Below are 16,626 nucleotides of genomic sequence, written 5' to 3'. Positions count from 1 at the left end.
GTCACCTCATAACAGCATCCCTCTTCATCCACCTCCACGTATATATTCCCCATCCCCCCTTGCCCTTCCCACTGTCCGGATTCGGCACTCTTCGCCCATCGACCCCAATGGCAAACTCATTCAGATCCACCGCCAACCTCCCCACTTCCCTGAACCCAGCTTTCTCAAAAACAGGATACCCGCCATCAGATGAGCTAACCCAGCAGAATACACCGTGCCTATCAGCGATGCGTGTCCCCCAGTTTATGAGGATGGCGCCGAGGCCCTGGCCTTGGTGGAGGGGGTGGATCGTGAGGGCAATGAGTATTAGATGGGATGGAGGTTGGGGCGGTGCAGAGGAACTTGCTGGGGGTTTGGAAGAGGGATATGGGGTAGAGAAATGTGATGCCCAGAAGCTCATGGTGTTATCTGTGAGGGTTTCGAGGGCGAGGATTTGGGGTGAGGGCTTTGCCACCTCGGTTTCTTCTTCGACATGCTCTCCCTCGCCCTCGACTTCACTCTCTGCCTTCCGATTCTCATCCGTGTCTTCTCGATTCTCATTCGCATCCTCACCTTCCCAACAAGGTCAACACCTTTACCCGCCCATGCAGCCCAGCCTACAATCTCTCCACTCTCTTCTTGTACGGCTTGCAAGACGACGATTTTTCCTTTTGAACTGGATTTCCAGGATGAGAGGGCTGAGGCCATGGATGCGGCATGGCTACTGGTTCCGGACTGAGGTTTGGGGCTAGGTTTGCAGAGTTCTTTTAGTTGGGTGTGGGTATCGGTTTTGAATGCTGCATGGGATATGTGCGCGAGGGTTGGGATGGAGGAGGGTGGTGCGGGAGTGATTTTGTAGGTTTTGGTTGAGGGAGGCATGGTGAATGGGGAGTAGGTATGGAGATTTTGGTTATTAACCGAAAGGTAACCTGATGTTTTAGAAATGAATGATTATTCTTCCCATCAAACTCGGAGCGGCTGTCAGTTATATTTGTTTCTCGGCATAGCATATTAGCATTTGCTGAAGCTCTTCGGCATAGGAAAGTCTACAGGTGAACGGTCGAGTCACCGGCGAAGTATCATGCACTGAAGCGGGGAACTTAGGGAGGGGTGGCCAGTTAGCGCTGACGTACATATCATAATAGCCTTCTAAAATCCTTACGCTTGATTGGGAAAGATGCCCTTGTGGTTGGAGAGTTTTAGAGTTGTGAGATATTCGCATTTGCAATCTGGGTATCGTGAAAATAGCCAATACAAACTAGACAATGGGTATTGTACAGTCCTGTCTTCGCTCCTAAACGCTTAATAATGTTTCTTGATCAAGTCAAGAAACTCCTTAAACGCCTTGCAACAATACTTATGTGCCAGGGTATGGTTGGGTGTTCGAAGGTTATGAAGAATCTGGTGCTGGAGTAGCATCTGTCGCGCCATTGTTTACTGGGCTTGGAGCTTTTTGTGGGCCATCGATCCAAGCCTTTTCACCCGTCGGCTTTTTTGTTCTGTAGGCAGCTGCTTTGGGTCCGTGTATATCGTTGTGTTGAAGTGATTTCCACATTATATAAGTACTGAATGGGTTAGTATACTGAATATCATACCTTGTACGCAGTTCTGCTATTTACGACTTACCTTACAAATGATGCAATAACTCCCGGCCACAAGAGGACTACAGATCCAATATTATACGAGTAGTGTCGATACACTCTGTTCGGCTTTGGGTTGGAGCGGAACCAGTATGCAGCTTCTTCAGGTGATACACCTGAGATATGAGCGCTGTGGGTTGCAATGATGACCTGGAATCAATAAGCACTGGTCACTCTATATCTTAGACTCTTACTCACTGTCAATGCTAAGGCATCGGCTAAAGCCATGAATGTCACCACCACAGAACAGATTTTCCATGCCAATTTGACGGAGGGACTTTCACGTCGTTCGGGCCAAAAGAGGTCGAAGAAGAATCCTGAGCCGAAAATCGTAGCTACCGCGATGCCAACAAAGATGTTGTAACTAAAGATACCAATAATGTCATTATTGTGAACCATCGCTCGACCGCCACTACGAGTTGAGATGCCATCTTGTTGATCAACATAATCTGAAGTAGGAACCAGTTAGCAAATGTACGGCTTAATCTTCAATAGCCGTCTTAACATACCCGACAATGCCGCTGTCCCTACTGATTCTGAGCATACGCAAAGAATCATGGCGATTTGGTAGACGATCATTTTCGCTCTTCGCAGGTGGTAGACTTTGTTGAACATGTAGGAGCCCTTGAATTTACCCCACTGCATCTCCTTCAAATCCAAACCCCAGATCACAGCCATGCTGATTTCGAACTTTGCGTTGGTTGTATTGGTATCAAGCCCCAGGTGAGATTAGTGGAAAGTGAATCAATGGAATGGGCACTTCAAAGTACGGTATTGGTGGTGTAAATAGATGCAACGGCAGAGGGGCTATTCAAGCGGCAGGCAACGTTACGAAATGATTGAAGGACATGGAAGACAGCAAAGTTAAATACAATCGCGTGTTTTGGGCGAAACATCAGAATAAAAGCAATCTGATGACCGAGCCTGACACTAACACAGGTGTTGCTTAACTTTCCCTAGTCCTGTGTGTCAAAGGGAAAGAGCAGCCTGATCATACCGTATCAGATGCCGCCATCCCGGCTCGTTACGGAGCAGCATTACTGAGATAATAACGATCTGCTTAGACGTCCATCAGCCTCGCAGGCTGGACGTCATATTGCTTGTTGTGTGTAACGCAGGTGGCCACGGAGATATATCCCTTGACGAACCGGTGGCTAAGCCGGCTGTCCAGGAGCGGGAGTGGCGGCGATCTTCAATTGCTTGAAAGAGCTGACTGCAATTAGTAAGTCTTAGCTGGACTTCTACATCTCACGAACCGGCCAAAGCCCGACTTCCGGATGAGATGGATCGCCGATGCTGATGAGCATGGGATTTGCATTCTTCCATGCTTTCGAAGACGTTTCAGTTGGTATGAAAATGAGTATTGTACAGCCTCGCCTAGCAATTTGATTGGATTGCCGATATGACGTATGTTTTGCTAACATATTGAAATGAAGATATATCTAGGATCTACCTTGGCGACAAGCCGGCCTAGACGGGATCTTATAACCTTGGCGATCTTATACTTTCCAGTCTGGTAGCGACACGATAACGATACATCCACTGTGGCGCGTGACATTTTCTGCTATGGGCTTTCCATGACTTGTGCTACTTATTTTGCCAGTCTTCTGTTCTCCTCTCAGACGTAGAGCTATTCAGCAGGGAGTAGTAGGAATGCAGGTGCCGGTCTAGCCGAACAGCTCGGTCCCAAGAACCACCGTCACGCCAATCCGAAGCTATGAAAACATACAAGAAACAGACGATAGCCCCGCCGTATTATTACGAAGCATGTGCGAAGGACTGAGAAGTCCCTGCAGTAGTTTACTAGGGGAATTGTGGGAGCGATGGATCACGGCTGCTTCTTCATAGTTGAGCCGAATATTTTCTGGTTGAGTATTCGGCTCGAAGGCAACGTAGAAAAATGGGAAGGATCATGTATTTGCCGTAAGTGAACCATAACGTTGTTCCAACCCACGTTACTCGGCTCCATATACGTTGAGCGGGCATTCAAATCAAAATTACCTCCACAAGGGTGGGAATGACACCTGCCCACCGACGATTTCTCGGATGCCAGCAATGGTCCCTTCTACCGAAATACCTAGTAATGCAGCGACTGGCCCCTGGACTGGAGAAGGCAATGGGCAGTCAATGCTGATAGCTGCGAGGTTACTCTGAGTAGCTTGCTGCTAGCTTGCTTAGGACTATCGCAGAACACATATCTGAAGCCAGTATCCAGCTGTGCGAGTGTGGTTAGAGAGATATCATGGGTTTCCATACGGCCTATGAAACACCGTGGGCACTGGACTTTCGGAATCCAAGCTCTCGTTTTGCAAATCTTAAGAGCCGCTTCGACGGCTGGAAAAGGGGGTAACCTAACAGTTTTGCAACAGCATTCCGAATGTTCCACTATCCCAGGTCTAAGCCACACCTCAAGCATCTTCAAATTATTCCGCCTTCTGTTGCTTTCCCTTCATTACCTTGCGTCTCTGAGCCATCATATGTGTGAACAATATATACGATCCTATCGACCATCAGTGGAGCCCTCTCAACAGCACTAGTAAATTACCTGGAACATAGACGAAGAGAATCAGCTGCAGCAGCCACGCAAGCTCCTGGCGAATCTCCTTCGCAGGCTCAATAGCCTTGTATATCAGCCAGCATTCACTGCTGATACCCATCGGGTACAAAACGTAGAATAAGTTGTATCTCAACCATGAGATGAAGCCTGGGGAGTATCCGCTCAGTGTGAAGACAAAGTAAGAGTATCGCACCACCTCCGTGACGCTCCACGCAACCAACATGCTGGAATACCCAGCGCTTTTGGCCAGGAACGGGAATGTATCGACAACGCCCCAGACGAGGAGAATACGGCTAGCAACTTGCATGGCAGTTGTACCAATAGGAGCTCTGACGAGACCTGCAACATCCAGTCTTAGCTCACTGTTGAAAAAGAATGATGATAGCTGGGGAGCTCACCGACGGCAGCATGAACCACCTCCAATAATGCCAGCGTCTGTGTCCATTTGCAAAATCTTCCCACGCCCGGATACACTCTTCCAAATCCAACGAGTGGCACGAGAAGAAGGACACGCCCGAGTACGGTAAGCCAGAGCACAGCGTTCACGAAATTGTAGAGGATGAGGTATTGCGTTTTAGGTGAGCTGGACTGCAGAGGTTTGGTGCCTAGCTTTCGCGCTGCTCTGGCGTCTTCTTTGGGAGCCATCTTCGGAATTAGCTGGATATTGTTGATTTTCCGTAAGTTGCGTGGAGTTGCGTCAATTGAAGAAAGAAGTGCAGTTTAATTGTGTTGAGGTAGGAGGCCCAATAAATTCAAGCTTGGCGCTGAGAGCTTTGGCAACAGCAAGGTTAAGTTTTGTACCGAGGCTACGGCTCCGGGCAGCCTCTACTTGTACTCGTAGTGCCTCGAGCGTTCATCAGCAACATCAACAGCAAACAGCACAGGCAATACTTGCGAATCTGTCATCTGTCGTATTTCATCACCCGAAAGTTTTCCTCCCAAACTTCTACGATAGCGTTATATCATGTGGTCAAACGAGAATATCTCGTTCTTGAGTTGACGATCTGCGGATAGAACTGAATTTTCTCAGGCAAGGCTCCTGAAGCTCACCCTCTCAGTTTAGCTCCTGCTTGATCCGACACTCTTTGCTTTCGATCTCGTGCCTATTTATTGCACCTACTATAGGTACCTTACCTTACCTGTTGCATCGCTTCCGTCTCCATCCATGTCACAGCAAGTGCGCTATGCTATTTTCCGGCCTCGGAAATTCTGATGACAAGCAATCATTCCATTCCATGATCCTGCAGATTTCGAAATCGAGTAGGGTACTGTCCAAATATCTAGCTTCATAGACAAAGCTGAGTTATTTCTTCGGGTATTATCCTCAGTCATGTCGCAGTTATGAAGCTGTCCAGATCCAGCTCCTGCTTCCTTGCTCGGATGCCCATCTTTGCTGTTGGTTTCACAAATATGCATCCAAGATGCTCGCCCTGAGGGTCTTTCAGCTTCATATCACATTTCAGTATCAGCACCATGGTAGGCTTGCTCTTATATCGCGGCCAAGAATGGTCTGCTCGAGCTTCAGCTAGTCAGTTCCGGGGGAAACAGGAGACATGTGTTGGATAGTCCCTTCAGACGAAGTGGTGAACTGGGCGAAATTATGGACGTCTTCTCAAGGCTACGGCCATGAGAAAGCAAGGGTGCTCATGATTCCGGATCTGTACATCTGGCGCTATCGAACTGGCAAACAATGGCATTATATCCGACCGAGTTGAGAGCAGCTGCAACATGGCACTGCACAAGCTCGGCTGCCTCCCAGCACCATCAAACAACCACTTCGCGAGTCTCAGGTAAGACGATCTCGAAATTTCCCACCGATCAACATAATCATACCCATTTGTTCCCAACGGTGTAGATCGAACTTTTGCAAGCACATGTTTTCTCTCAAAATTCTCGATGCTAGTAGCATAGATCGATTGTAGGATTTGCGTGGTTTTACATCGATGTTCCCAGTATTAACTGTTTCCTTTGTTGTTCCAACCCTCCTCATACTTTTTGTGGCGGTGTAGACCCATGATCCTAGCCTCACGCTTTCACAAAGCGAATGAGATCCACCGCCCTCAGTAGGGCAGACCGCTCAATGTTTATCTTGACTTGATTCCCGTTTCCGTCCCATGCCCGATTGCTTGCGTGCAGCATCTGCCGCAAACATCAATCTGGGGGGCGTGAGCCCAATCAAGCGAGGATATTATGCCTGATGGGCAGGCGCAGCCCTTGCTCGACACCATCTTCAACTAGTGAAGAAATGAGCCGCAGCCCACTCTATATGTATATATGATCAGAATCTCTCCCCTGTCAAGTGAAACTCGGATGCCTTTACGTTCTTTCAGACAGCAAGTTTGCCCCTCAAAATTCGAGTAACTTCGTCACAAGGCTGCCAGCCTCACTACACCATCAGCACATGTTCCGAATGACCCAACGACATATAATTACCCCACTTCAGCCCAGTCCTATCTATCAATCTTCTCATAACAAGCAAAATTCAGACACGCATTCAGACTCTTCATCCAAAACCCATATCACTTCATCAAATATGGTCGGTTCCAAAACAGTTCTGCACATCGTCGAGATCCTAGGAGTCTTCTTCTGCGCCCATCATCTATGGCCAAAGGGAGTGACGTATGGCAAGCAAGAAGATTGGGAGAGGTCTTACCGTAAGCGACATGCGCACGGGTTTTCTCGTTCGAAGAACAGTCGGACAAACAGTGGAAGTTCGAGCAACGAAAGTGCTAGACATGGAGGTCGAAGCGAGAGGCGGCATCAGCATGAGCACGAGTTCGAGAGACCACGGCATGACGGTTACGAATACGATGATAGACCTCGACATGCTAGAAAGGCGAATTCGAGATACTGAAACGAAACACGGGTTCACGATGTTATGAATAACAGATATAATGAGCTATGGGCGTACGGCGCACACTTTAGGTTTGCTGGCAGTTTGGTGGATTGGACAGCATGATCATGTAAGAACTCTTACTAGAGGAGAGGACATATCTTTGTGAAGGCACCTTATGCAAATTCCATGACATTTTTCCTTTTTAACTTCTTGTTCTGTTGATCAAGCATTTGCAATTGTGAATATTTTCTTGTACCGAATCATAAATCTAGTAGCTCGAAAATACCAGACTATTGCATTCAATGTCGCACCTTTCCACTCGATAGTCACGACGTTCACAGAGGTACGACCGATTCCCGCTGAGCTGCGTTACTCGCTGACCCTCTGGTGTCACGCAAACCCGTAGGCACATGTAAGAATCTTACTACCGCACATAATCCTTCGGTTCGTCTGCAAAATCAACAGCCCCTTTGACTCCTTTTCCACTTGTCGATGGCACGTGTGGAAGTGGTGGAAAGATAGAAAATCAGGTTTAAAAACTGCTATGCCTGTTAAAGCTGCTAAGAACGTGTCTAGACGAGAACGACGCAGCCTTCTTGGAAGCCTCATTCAATTCGTATGGAACATGGTACGTGAATGGTCAAATGACTTCAACGTGAATCAATTGAACATCAGATAGCCTGAAGCCATGCCTAAATATTCAATGAGGAGTCAGAGACTGGAGACCACTACCATCTTCAGAAAATCAGCTTCACACCGCATCATACCAATAGCATCCACTCCCTACTCATAACACCTGTCGGTACCAAAAGCTCCATCAACACTCCTCTTGCACAATCCACAATACACCTGAATCTTTGCAGGACTGACAGCACTGCCGTTACATCGATACACATAGTTCGGTACGCAGTGACCGCTGAGCATGGCTGGCACGCCTGATGCTCCAGCTGCATCTTCCGTTCGGGAGCCGCAAAAGAGACCGTAATGAGTGGTTCGGCAGAAGCAGTGTTGGATTTGTGGCCGAGTTTTGGTGTACTTGGCTGCAGAGAAGGTAGTTGGGGAGCCAGTTGAGAGGGCAGATGCAAGTAGGAGGGCGAGGATGGTAGGGTTCAGTCTAGCCATGTGGAACCAGCAACTCGTGAGGCGTTTTCTGAAAGATGTTAACTTTCAACTGGGTAGTCATTCGTCATATGGGTTGCTTACCGAAACTTGTAGTGAAAGTCACGGATATGAAGAGTCTTTCCCATAGCAAGTCTTCTGGAACTCGACGTTGTTCATATATTGCCGTTGAGCTGTGTACTGATAGTATTGTACCCTGAGACCAAACTTAGCCGTCCAATTTGTCAGACCCTCAACCGTTTCTTGTGAAACTCTCATAACGAATCATGATAGCAGATTATCGGATCTAAGAATACAAACTTCATGGTTGTGGTGATTCACGGAATCGATACGTAATCCAACTTCCGCATCTGGTGGTATTCCAAAATCCTATTGGATCATAGCTTGAAAAATATGTCGCCTTCATGGGAACCTCTTGAAACGGCGAGATTGTAGGGACAAAATTCTATAACTTCTTCATGATATCTCTGACAGCCTTTGCCGCAAATTTCTTCCTCTCTACTTCAGGCATATCTGCTCCGAGATCTGTATCTTTTAGCTTGAATGCTTGGAAAGGAAGAGGTGACTCACCTCTTACGGCCTGCATCTTCAGCATGAGAGCTTGCAAGTCCTCAACATCTTTGTCGTTAGGCTCTTCCTCCTCACCATCATTACCGCTTCCATAGATAGCCTGCTTCATTCCACGCATCTCTTTTTCCATCTCCGCTTTGTCCGCAGCATCAAGACCGAACCCAACACTTCCCGCATCGTCACTACCATCCTCAAGACCATCAAGGTCAATAATTTCGCCAAGCTCATCATTGCCTTCCCAATCGTTAGCCTCTAAGGCTTCCTTCAACCGCTCCATGCCCATCGGTTCTGAGAGATCAGCACTTTGACATTCAAAATAGACTTTGGGGTTGAAGTACCTGAGTACTGATTTCTTCCCTTACTCTCGAAATCCACGAACTCGAACCCATACTCCTGACACAACTCCTCCCACTCGTCAAAGCTCTTCTCCAAATACGGCGTTGTAGACTGCGGCATCCCGACAGCCAAGCAAACTCCATCCCACATCAAGCCACAACCTTCCTTAACAACCTCCGCAACACCCTCCATCAAATTCTTCACTTCCCTCAAACCTTCCTCATTGATTGGCTTCCGAAAACAAACAACAAAGGCGCCCAGCACGGTGAGCACTTCCCTCGCCTCTGGCGCCAGGAAATCAGCTGACCAGACAGAAGCATCGGATATCTCGTCTAGCCAGATGGGAATAGTTGCGGTGTAGTAGCCCGTTGTGATGGGCCAGTTGTGCGTTGCTCCTGCTACGGTGTCTGTTGTCAGGGTTGGTGCTGAGCCTGTCAAACCTGCGTCATAAATCAACGAGTCAGACCATCTTCATGACATGCTGATCGTTGATGCCCTACCTTGAACTAGATCTAGTAGCCCAGAATCTGGCCGACTGACAGCAAGTATACGGCGGGGATGTGAGATTTCCATGTTTGATGTGTTGGTTGTTGAGAATGAAACCCGACGATTCATTGATGCCATTTAGTAAAATTAGAGATATCCACGTGATTGAATGTCAATCCCTAAAAAAGCATCCAGGGAGCTGTTTGTAATCACCATTTGCTACTAGATATGCCAGAATTGCATTTAGAAGTGAGGTCAACTAGAGTTAGAGTAGATTATGGTCTTGTAAAAGATTTTGCATTGATATTGTGGCATACGACTGCTCATGGTGTGTAGCCAATGGACCAAGCAAACGTGCCTGGCTTTTCCTCTAAACGCCGTATCAAATTGACCCAAGCCTTCATTTATACCCCCAATTCATGACCCATTCTTCAACCTGCTCTCGGTGCTCCACGTCCACTTGCTCTTGCCCTGCTGACCGTGGCTCTTCCTCGAGCCAGTCCGACACCTCTGCCCTTCACGCCTCTACTTCTGAACATAGGAGCATTTCTGCAGGCGGCAAGTTAGCATATAGATCACAGATATCCGTAGAGTATGATTATCTGTGATTTTTTGTAGGAATAGCCACGAACCTAAGCATGTCTGGCACAATGAAGAAGCGCACATGTGATCCGCGGATGTAGACCTGATCCAGATGACTGACACGGCCGTCGCGCGCAGTAACCGTAATATCCTTCAGTTGCACATTCATGTTGTCCTCCGCTATAAGCTATCAGCACCGGTCCACTCCGCATTCTACAGTCCTCGATTCGGGGGGCGGGTGGGGAAGGGGCTTGAGTTCGAGATGCGAAAAGACGAACCTTCAAGGAGCTTGCCACGGTAGACCTGGCCCGACGTGATCTCTAAAGTAACGACATGTCCCTAAGGGCGTAAACATTAGCCTGCCCATCTGCGAAGCCAACTGGAAACTGCGTGGGGTAGAAGACGGCGGGGTGGAGAAAAGGCAACGAACCTGCGCCTCGTTCAGCAGCTTGATTGGAATACCGATTGTGCTCGTCATTGTCGTTGATTATGTATCTGCGATCCCGTAGCTACCTCTCTTGATTGCGACGAATGGCTGCGGAGTGGGGTGGCTGTCGAGTTTGAGATCTGAGGTTGCCGTTGCTTGCAATCTCAAAATATTGACGCTAGCGATTTGAAGCTCTCGTCTCACTAGCGTCATTTTGAAGGTTATCTCAACGTTTACTTGCAGCCTTCTCATCTCAACTTAATAAAAGGTAATGTTACCACGAAGCTCATGGATATGAACGCTTTCAATGTCTCGGCTACGTTGAATCTCTTTCGGCTCATCACAAAGCCTTCTCTATGTCTTCCTCATGCCACTGTTTCAACGTTTAATCAGTTACCTGTTCCGTTGAACTCTGCCTTTGGAAAGTACAAAAATGTCGATATCAGAGCTGTAATTCTGGACAAGGATAATTGTTTTGCTGTTCCACATTCTAACACTGTCTATGAGCCTTATGAAGTGAGTTTCGATGACCGCTTTCTGCCTGTCTTCGAGTTAGTTTGGAAACTTTCACTCTCCAATTCTTTTGCCCCTTAGCTTCCAGAAGTAAATCGATCCACCTCTATCTCAACCATTCGTGGTAAATTATGAACCGACGTTCTAACGCAAATCAGGACAATTTCAAGCGTCTCCGCGAAGCTTACCCAGGCCGACGCCTTCTAATCGTGTCCAACACCTCAGGTGCTACATCCATCGACCCAAAAGGCAACCTCGCCAACTCAGTCACTCGAGCAACAGGTGTGACGGTCTTACCTCATAGTACGAAGAAGCCTGGCTGTGGTCCCGAGATCATGGAGTACTTCCGGCAGCATCCCGAGACAGGAGTCACGAGACCGGACCAGATAGCAGTTGTTGGTGACAGGCTGACGACGGATGTTATGTTGGCGAATCTGATGGGTAGCTATGCCGTTTTCATTAAAGATGGGGTAGTGCCGAGAGAGGAGACGAGCGTTGTGAGCCTTTATTTCACTTACGATTACTTGACTTGTACGCCTACCTTCGCTAACATTGCCCCTTAGTTTGCTAGAATAGAGCAGCGATTGGGCAATTTTCTTATCAGACGTGGATATGAAGCCCCAGACCCTTCAAGTCCGTTCGAGCGATAGAGAGATGGACGTCGGAGCGAACCCAACATCTGACAACCTTGATTCACCGGCTAAGCATTTTCAGAAAGCTACATGCATGCTTTTTCCCGTTCAGAATGAATATCTGGCATAGGCTAGCCACCACAGACCAGGGGCATATTTATCCGAACATACAGATCAGTTTTGGATCTATCAGTCGAGGGTTCTGAAGTTGTACATGTCCTGGGTTGGTGGACGAACATCCTTCATCCTCGACCTGAAACTGAAGCAACAATATCAATCAAGTTGCACCACCAGGAGCATGTCAGAAATTTTTCACCACCATATCGTGTCCTATTCATTTTCTCTCGAGTCCTCTTACCAAACTAGAAAAATTCGCCCTCCAAAACTCACCTCTCAAATCCCGCCACATGCAGAATGTACTGTACCGAATAGTGAAACTCCCCGTCACCACCCTGTATATAGCACAGTCTATTAATGTGCCTTGCCATATCCAGTACCCAGGCGTGGTAACTCCAAGCACTCGGCTCGAAATTCGATGGTTCTTTAACTTACTGCCCTTCTGATATTATGAAAAGGGGTGGCAGGCAGGGATATAACTACCCCGCCATGCCTGGCGTTTCTTTCTAGACCTTCGGAACGCATTGCGATATATATTAAGCGCGGGTCTCCCTTTTCCGTCCCCGCTCGACAGAATTTAGACTTTAGTGAGGAAACAAGTCTCTAACATTGGTATTCCTCTAGCCTGGGACCATGTTGTTCTGTGATTTTCTTGTGTTTTGGGCATGATGTTGTAGAGCAGTCGAAGTGTTGCGTTGCTCGGGTAGTCATATTCAGCAGGTGCGGTTCCAGCTTCGAAGTCTGTCGGCAGGAAGAAGACAATACACCCTCATCCGCGTCTTATGTGTTTCCTGTGTCGATTTCGCGATTCTAGGGTTGAGAATTGTGCTTCATCGAGCAATCGTTTTTAAAACACCAGGATAACTTCTAATGTTGAAGACTCATCAGCCTTTCGTGCATACACATAATCATATCTCTCATCCTCCACGTCAAGCAAGACTGACTTTAAACTCCCAGGATACTGCAATATGGTGACTCGATAACATTCTCTCTTCTACAATATAGAGAGCTGGGATATCTCCGCCTCGCCAAACTCGTGGTCCTCCGCGCATTCGAGCGTAGTCATCCCAGCAATTCGTGTAGTCTAGTCTTGGAAGCTTCTTGTAATTCCAGACCAGTCTCTTACGTTGCTGCTGGTTTCTGCAACGTTGCTAACAGTATACCAGAGATGGTGCTATCTTGAGCTTTCTCCGTCCCATTCCCTTCAATGCTGCATCATGACTACTTCTAACCTACCATTGGGGACTAGTCTAGTTGGCTTAAATAGGCAGATCCCTCTGTCGTTTTGCTATCTCTACCTACTTTCATCGTCTTTGACCATCATGCCAAAACGTCTCATATTTCCCTTCACTTAAAGTTTTACTATGATACTTCTTCAAATTCCTCGTCCCCAAAGAGCATATCTGTAAACGCATGCCAGATCGATACAACACCAGTCCTTAACTAGCGTTGGACAGAGCATGCAGATACTTTGTCAGACATCAATTGCCAAGATGACTTGTACAGAGAATTCGAAGGACCAGTCAAAGACAAGAACGATAGAATTATCGATGAATATATAGCTTGTAGTTGCAGGAAACTTCTGGTTTGAAGGCATTCAACTGAACGGTAGCAAAATGTGAAGCCACGGATTAGGAACAACTGATTTAGGTCCCACTTTATGTTGAGGAACGAAAAGCTTTAACCAGCTCATCAGGGAAAGAGAACAGACCCATATAGCCGACAAATCTGAGGCATAGATGGAGGTGCAGTACGTACTCAAGAATTCTGCCTATGATTCCAAGTCATAAACGACGAGGCATCAACAAAAAAACGACGATCTGATTTCCTCATCCAAAAACATCACTTGAGTTTCGCATTTACTCCACAACCCCACATCTCCAAAACACAACAAAACTAAATACAAACTGATCGCCAGTGTCAAGTGTCAAGTGTCAGTCGTTGACAATCGTTCAACACACATCCCTCCTCGCGGCATAAAGTTAAAGGTAAAAACGAAACTCGCAAGCACGCACACACATTCGGAGAATATCAAGCGAGGGGCTCCATCTGATCATCCAAGCTATATTCGGAGCTCTTAATATACAAGCATTAAAAAGCCCTTACCGAGTCCGCGAATCGTGCATTGACAAAGAATCCTCAGCCACTTAGCCCCTCCCGAAGTCCAGAGGAGGTTGAATTCTTACAGCCTGGTCTAGGCAAGGCGGTATCAGTTATTATGCGAATTTTGGAATGACTCGGGAGTGCAACCCAACTTAAAAGGAATATTTGTGATTGTTGGTCTTTGGGAATGCTATATTACTGGATTTTGTTAGGCGAGGAATCGGCATGTAGGGCGTGACAGCGTAGTATTTTTGTTGTTGGATTAATGCAGGGTTGTACTTTGCGATGGAGATCAAACGCGGAGCGTGGATTATGCCTTGCGTGAACCGTGGACGAGGAGTCTTGGGGAGCGTCAAGACGTCGGAGGAATTAACGCATTTTTTGGGTTGGGGTACGGTACAATGTCTTTCTAGGGTATCTTTTTCTTTTCTTTCCTTTTGGGGAGATGTGAGCCGCGTGCTGTGAGTAAGTAAGGATAGTAGCAAACATCTGGTCGGGATGGAGACGGGAAGCGACATGAAGTCCTGCCAACCTACAAAAAACCTAGCCGAACTGCAAGGTTATTGCCTAGCTGTACAAGCTCTGACTTTGGATGAAGGTCAGATAAATGAAGACCAGGCTGCATGAAAGAGGGCGTCTTACGGTGAGTTTATTCCATCCAACAGGCAAGGTACCCATAATGGGATGGTACCCTTAACGCCACTCTTCAAGTCGAGACATCCTGTTGGAGACATACCCTACCTCCGTATGTCTATGTCGACCGCGCATAAGGATCGATCTCAAGCCTAAACAATGGGAAGTATTTGTACGTGTGCGATATCTGTGCGCACAAGCTGGGAGGCCCTGCTCGGGAATCATGAGGCTGTTTCCATGAGAGGGTCGATGGGGCAAATCCATGCCGCGATCTGAATCGGGCGATACGGCGTATGGTTAATGGAGTGTTCTCAAACGACGCTCCGCGAACGTCATCGTATAAGGCTAACAGCTCAGCTGAGCAGCTCTCGGATTATGTCTATGGTTCGGAGATGTTGCTGCTTCTGTTCTCCCCGTTTGAAAGACAGCATCTTCTTCGTTGATTCTGGCGCTAGTTGTGAGATTGTAGCAGTTGACGGAGCGGTGACATGTGATGTCTCGATCGCGACAGGACTTTTGGATTTCGACGTGTTTGTCGGCTGGGCTGGCGGCGTGGTGGGCTCGGTGGGGTGTGATGGGATGGGACTCATGGGAGGTGTCCAGGTCCTGGGTCAACACGCCGATCTGATGGGCGGAAAAAAGGAAAGGGAGGGGAGGGGAGCAGCGCAGCGCAGCGAAAAGACGAAGCGGCCGCTTACCCCTATCTCGCCCGCATCTAAGGTAGTCACCGCACACCGCATTCGCTAGGTAGCGAATCAAGACCAAGATGACGCCCAAACTGGCTAGCCAGGCACAGAAACCGCACCGCAGCTTAGGGAGGGGAGGGGCGCTAGCCCAGGTACCCGTCTGGCGTTTGAACTTGAACTTGGGCTTGGGGAGCGAAGTGGGGACGCCGGACGCCGGACATCGCGTGTTCGCCGCTTCGACTGGCTGGCCTGGCCACCTCCACCTTGACCTTGACTTTGACCTTGACCTTGACCTTGACCAAGGAATACAAATACAGGCCAGGAATACAGTACAGTACGAAAGTACAGTACAGTACACCCCTGGTCCCCCTGGCTAACAGATCCAAGGCCAGGATAGTTGGCTGGAAAAATAGAAGCCGCGCAGAACAGAACAGAACAGAACATTGCCCTCGCCCTTCTTCTCGACGTCTCGCCCTTGCCCTTGCCCTTGCCCTTGCACTCGTCGTCAGGAGGCGTCGGCTTCAGCCTGTAGAATGCCTCGCATTGTGGACACGGCACCATGGCAGTCAGCCCCAACTTGCCCCAAGGATCAACTCTTCTGTGGGTGCTCGAATCGCTGACGGGATGTTGAGGGAGGGCAGCGTTCTATTTTCGTTCTGTCGGCTTCTTGAGCCCTTGTGCGAGCCCATTGGTCTGAAAGGCGGCAAGCAGAAGTCCAGGGATCTTCGTCCGAACTCTCGATTGGATGCCACTACTGTCCGTACAGTAGAAACTGAAACTAGAGAGGAACCAGCAGCTGCTCAGTCTGTGTTCGCCGTGGTGCGCCCTAACACAACCGCGCATCATCGCATCGTCAGCTTCTTGCTCGCTGACGACCAGTACTGTAGTAGGCAATAATTAGGCAGTCTTGGGAACAAAACATGGGAAGACATAGAGACCTGATCTAGCCATGGAGGTAGAATATCTTGTTGTCTCCTCCTGTACTTACAGACTCAGGATCTCCGCCACGACACATCCGACATGCAAGACACGGCCGGTTGATTATTGCAGCTGCTACGGCACGTCGGTATGTTGAGAACTTGCACTGAGGTAACAAGACAAGCCCTGAGCAGGAAAGTAACATACAGTACTATTATAGGAGCTTGAGGGAGTGGTGTGGCCTCTTCGATCTCGTGAACCATGAATTTTTCTTGGCCTCCAGAGCCCTGAGGCGCGCGCACACACAGCAGATCAGCACAGATCCAGGCGTTTAAATTCGTCTGTTGTTGGGCTGGCTAGGCTGGCTGGTCTGATGTTGGAGCCGCCAGCAAGTCCAGTCCCAGCCAGCAGTGTCGACTTCGTTCAGGGGCGGCTGCGATGCCAATGATGCCTGCGCTGCCATGCCATATCTGCCGGGATTCCTGAATCCAT

At 48.2% G+C, this 16,626-nt stretch overlaps 8 protein-coding genes across 9 annotated transcripts; 2 read left to right on the top strand and 6 right to left on the bottom strand.

Annotated features, from left to right (window-relative positions):
• Window positions 1-396: 396 nt before the first annotated feature.
• ONS95_014904 (uncharacterized protein) lies at window positions 397-858 on the bottom strand (the record flags this gene model as incomplete). The annotated part of the gene is made up of 1 exon (XM_058508589.1): window positions 397-858. One exon carries the CDS (start codon window positions 856-858, stop codon window positions 397-399), a length of 462 nt encoding a protein of 153 aa, XP_058356276.1.
• A 511-nt stretch (window positions 859-1,369) lies between these two features.
• Window positions 1,370-2,297, bottom strand: ONS95_014903 (uncharacterized protein; the record flags this gene model as incomplete). The annotated part of the gene is made up of 4 exons (XM_058508588.1): window positions 1,370-1,544; window positions 1,606-1,769; window positions 1,818-2,068; window positions 2,129-2,297. The coding sequence occupies 4 exons, from the start codon at window positions 2,295-2,297 to the stop codon at window positions 1,370-1,372; spliced, it is 759 nt and encodes a 252-aa protein (XP_058356275.1).
• Window positions 2,298-4,042: 1,745 nt separating this feature from the next.
• ONS95_014902 (uncharacterized protein) lies at window positions 4,043-4,821 on the bottom strand (the record flags this gene model as incomplete). Its single annotated transcript, XM_058508587.1, has 3 exons — window positions 4,043-4,119; window positions 4,165-4,515; window positions 4,575-4,821. The coding sequence occupies 3 exons, from the start codon at window positions 4,819-4,821 to the stop codon at window positions 4,043-4,045; spliced, it is 675 nt and encodes a 224-aa protein (XP_058356274.1).
• A 1,888-nt stretch (window positions 4,822-6,709) lies between these two features.
• On the top strand, window positions 6,710-7,030 carry ONS95_014901 (uncharacterized protein; the record flags this gene model as incomplete). The annotated part of the gene is made up of 1 exon (XM_058508586.1): window positions 6,710-7,030. One exon carries the CDS (start codon window positions 6,710-6,712, stop codon window positions 7,028-7,030), a length of 321 nt encoding a protein of 106 aa, XP_058356273.1.
• A 765-nt stretch (window positions 7,031-7,795) lies between these two features.
• On the bottom strand, window positions 7,796-8,259 carry ONS95_014900 (uncharacterized protein; the record flags this gene model as incomplete). Its single annotated transcript, XM_058508585.1, has 2 exons — window positions 7,796-8,162; window positions 8,216-8,259. 2 exons carry the CDS (start codon window positions 8,257-8,259, stop codon window positions 7,796-7,798), a joined length of 411 nt encoding a protein of 136 aa, XP_058356272.1.
• A 317-nt stretch (window positions 8,260-8,576) lies between these two features.
• Window positions 8,577-9,661, bottom strand: ONS95_014899 (uncharacterized protein; the record flags this gene model as incomplete). The annotated part of the gene is made up of 4 exons (XM_058508584.1): window positions 8,577-8,656; window positions 8,702-8,989; window positions 9,040-9,477; window positions 9,538-9,661. The coding sequence occupies 4 exons, from the start codon at window positions 9,659-9,661 to the stop codon at window positions 8,577-8,579; spliced, it is 930 nt and encodes a 309-aa protein (XP_058356271.1).
• Window positions 9,662-9,804: 143 nt separating this feature from the next.
• On the bottom strand, window positions 9,805-10,682 carry SMD3 (small nuclear ribonucleoprotein Sm D3). Its single transcript, XM_058508583.1, has 4 exons — window positions 10,536-10,682; window positions 10,384-10,444; window positions 10,156-10,285; window positions 9,805-10,072 (listed from the first exon to the last, which is right to left on the bottom strand). The coding sequence occupies exons 1-4, from the start codon at window positions 10,581-10,583 to the stop codon at window positions 9,955-9,957; spliced, it is 357 nt and encodes a 118-aa protein (XP_058356270.1). The 5' UTR covers window positions 10,584-10,682; the 3' UTR covers window positions 9,805-9,954.
• Window positions 10,683-10,778: 96 nt separating this feature from the next.
• On the top strand, window positions 10,779-13,502 carry ONS95_014897 (uncharacterized protein). 2 transcript variants are annotated; one of them, XM_058508582.1, is made up of 3 exons: window positions 10,779-11,048; window positions 11,204-11,486; window positions 11,609-13,502. In XM_058508582.1, exons 1-3 carry the CDS (start codon window positions 10,821-10,823, stop codon window positions 11,614-11,616), a joined length of 519 nt encoding a protein of 172 aa, XP_058356269.1. In that variant the 5' UTR covers window positions 10,779-10,820; the 3' UTR covers window positions 11,617-13,502. The 2 variants fall into 2 exon arrangements, with proteins under 2 accessions (XP_058356269.1, XP_058356268.1); XM_058508581.1 differs by having other exon boundaries at window positions 11,204-11,542.
• Window positions 13,503-16,626: the final 3,124 nt, after the last annotated feature.

This window comes from Cadophora gregata (genome assembly GCF_030347475.1).
Source record: "Cadophora gregata isolate MNR1 chromosome Unknown scaffold_9, whole genome shotgun sequence".
Classification (NCBI taxonomy): Eukaryota; Fungi; Ascomycota; class Leotiomycetes; order Helotiales; family Ploettnerulaceae; genus Cadophora; species Cadophora gregata.
Note: the sequence above shows the minus strand (reverse complement) of the source record. Positions and strands in the feature narration are given on the sequence as shown.

Bases quoted from the DNA above. Each gene is read 5' to 3' on its own strand.
- SMD3 (XM_058508583.1), bottom strand. From the start codon at position 10,583: ATGACGAGCACAATCGGTATTCCAATCAAGCTGCTGAACGAGGCGCAG. The intron at 10,445-10,535 runs GTTCGTTGCCTT...TTACGCCCTTAG, and splicing joins AGCTGCTGAACGAGGCGCAG to GGACATGTCGTTACTTTAGA. The intron at 10,073-10,155 runs GTTCGTGGCTAT...TGCCGCCTGCAG, and splicing joins ATTGTGCCAGACATGCTTAG to AAATGCTCCTATGTTCAGAA.
- ONS95_014897 (XM_058508581.1), top strand. From the start codon at position 10,821: ATGGATATGAACGCTTTCAATGTCTCGGCTACGTTGAATCTCTTTCGG. The intron at 11,049-11,203 runs GTGAGTTTCGAT...AACGCAAATCAG, and splicing joins CTGTCTATGAGCCTTATGAA to GACAATTTCAAGCGTCTCCG. The intron at 11,543-11,608 runs GTGAGCCTTTAT...ATTGCCCCTTAG, and splicing joins CGAGAGAGGAGACGAGCGTT to TTTGCTAGAATAGAGCAGCG.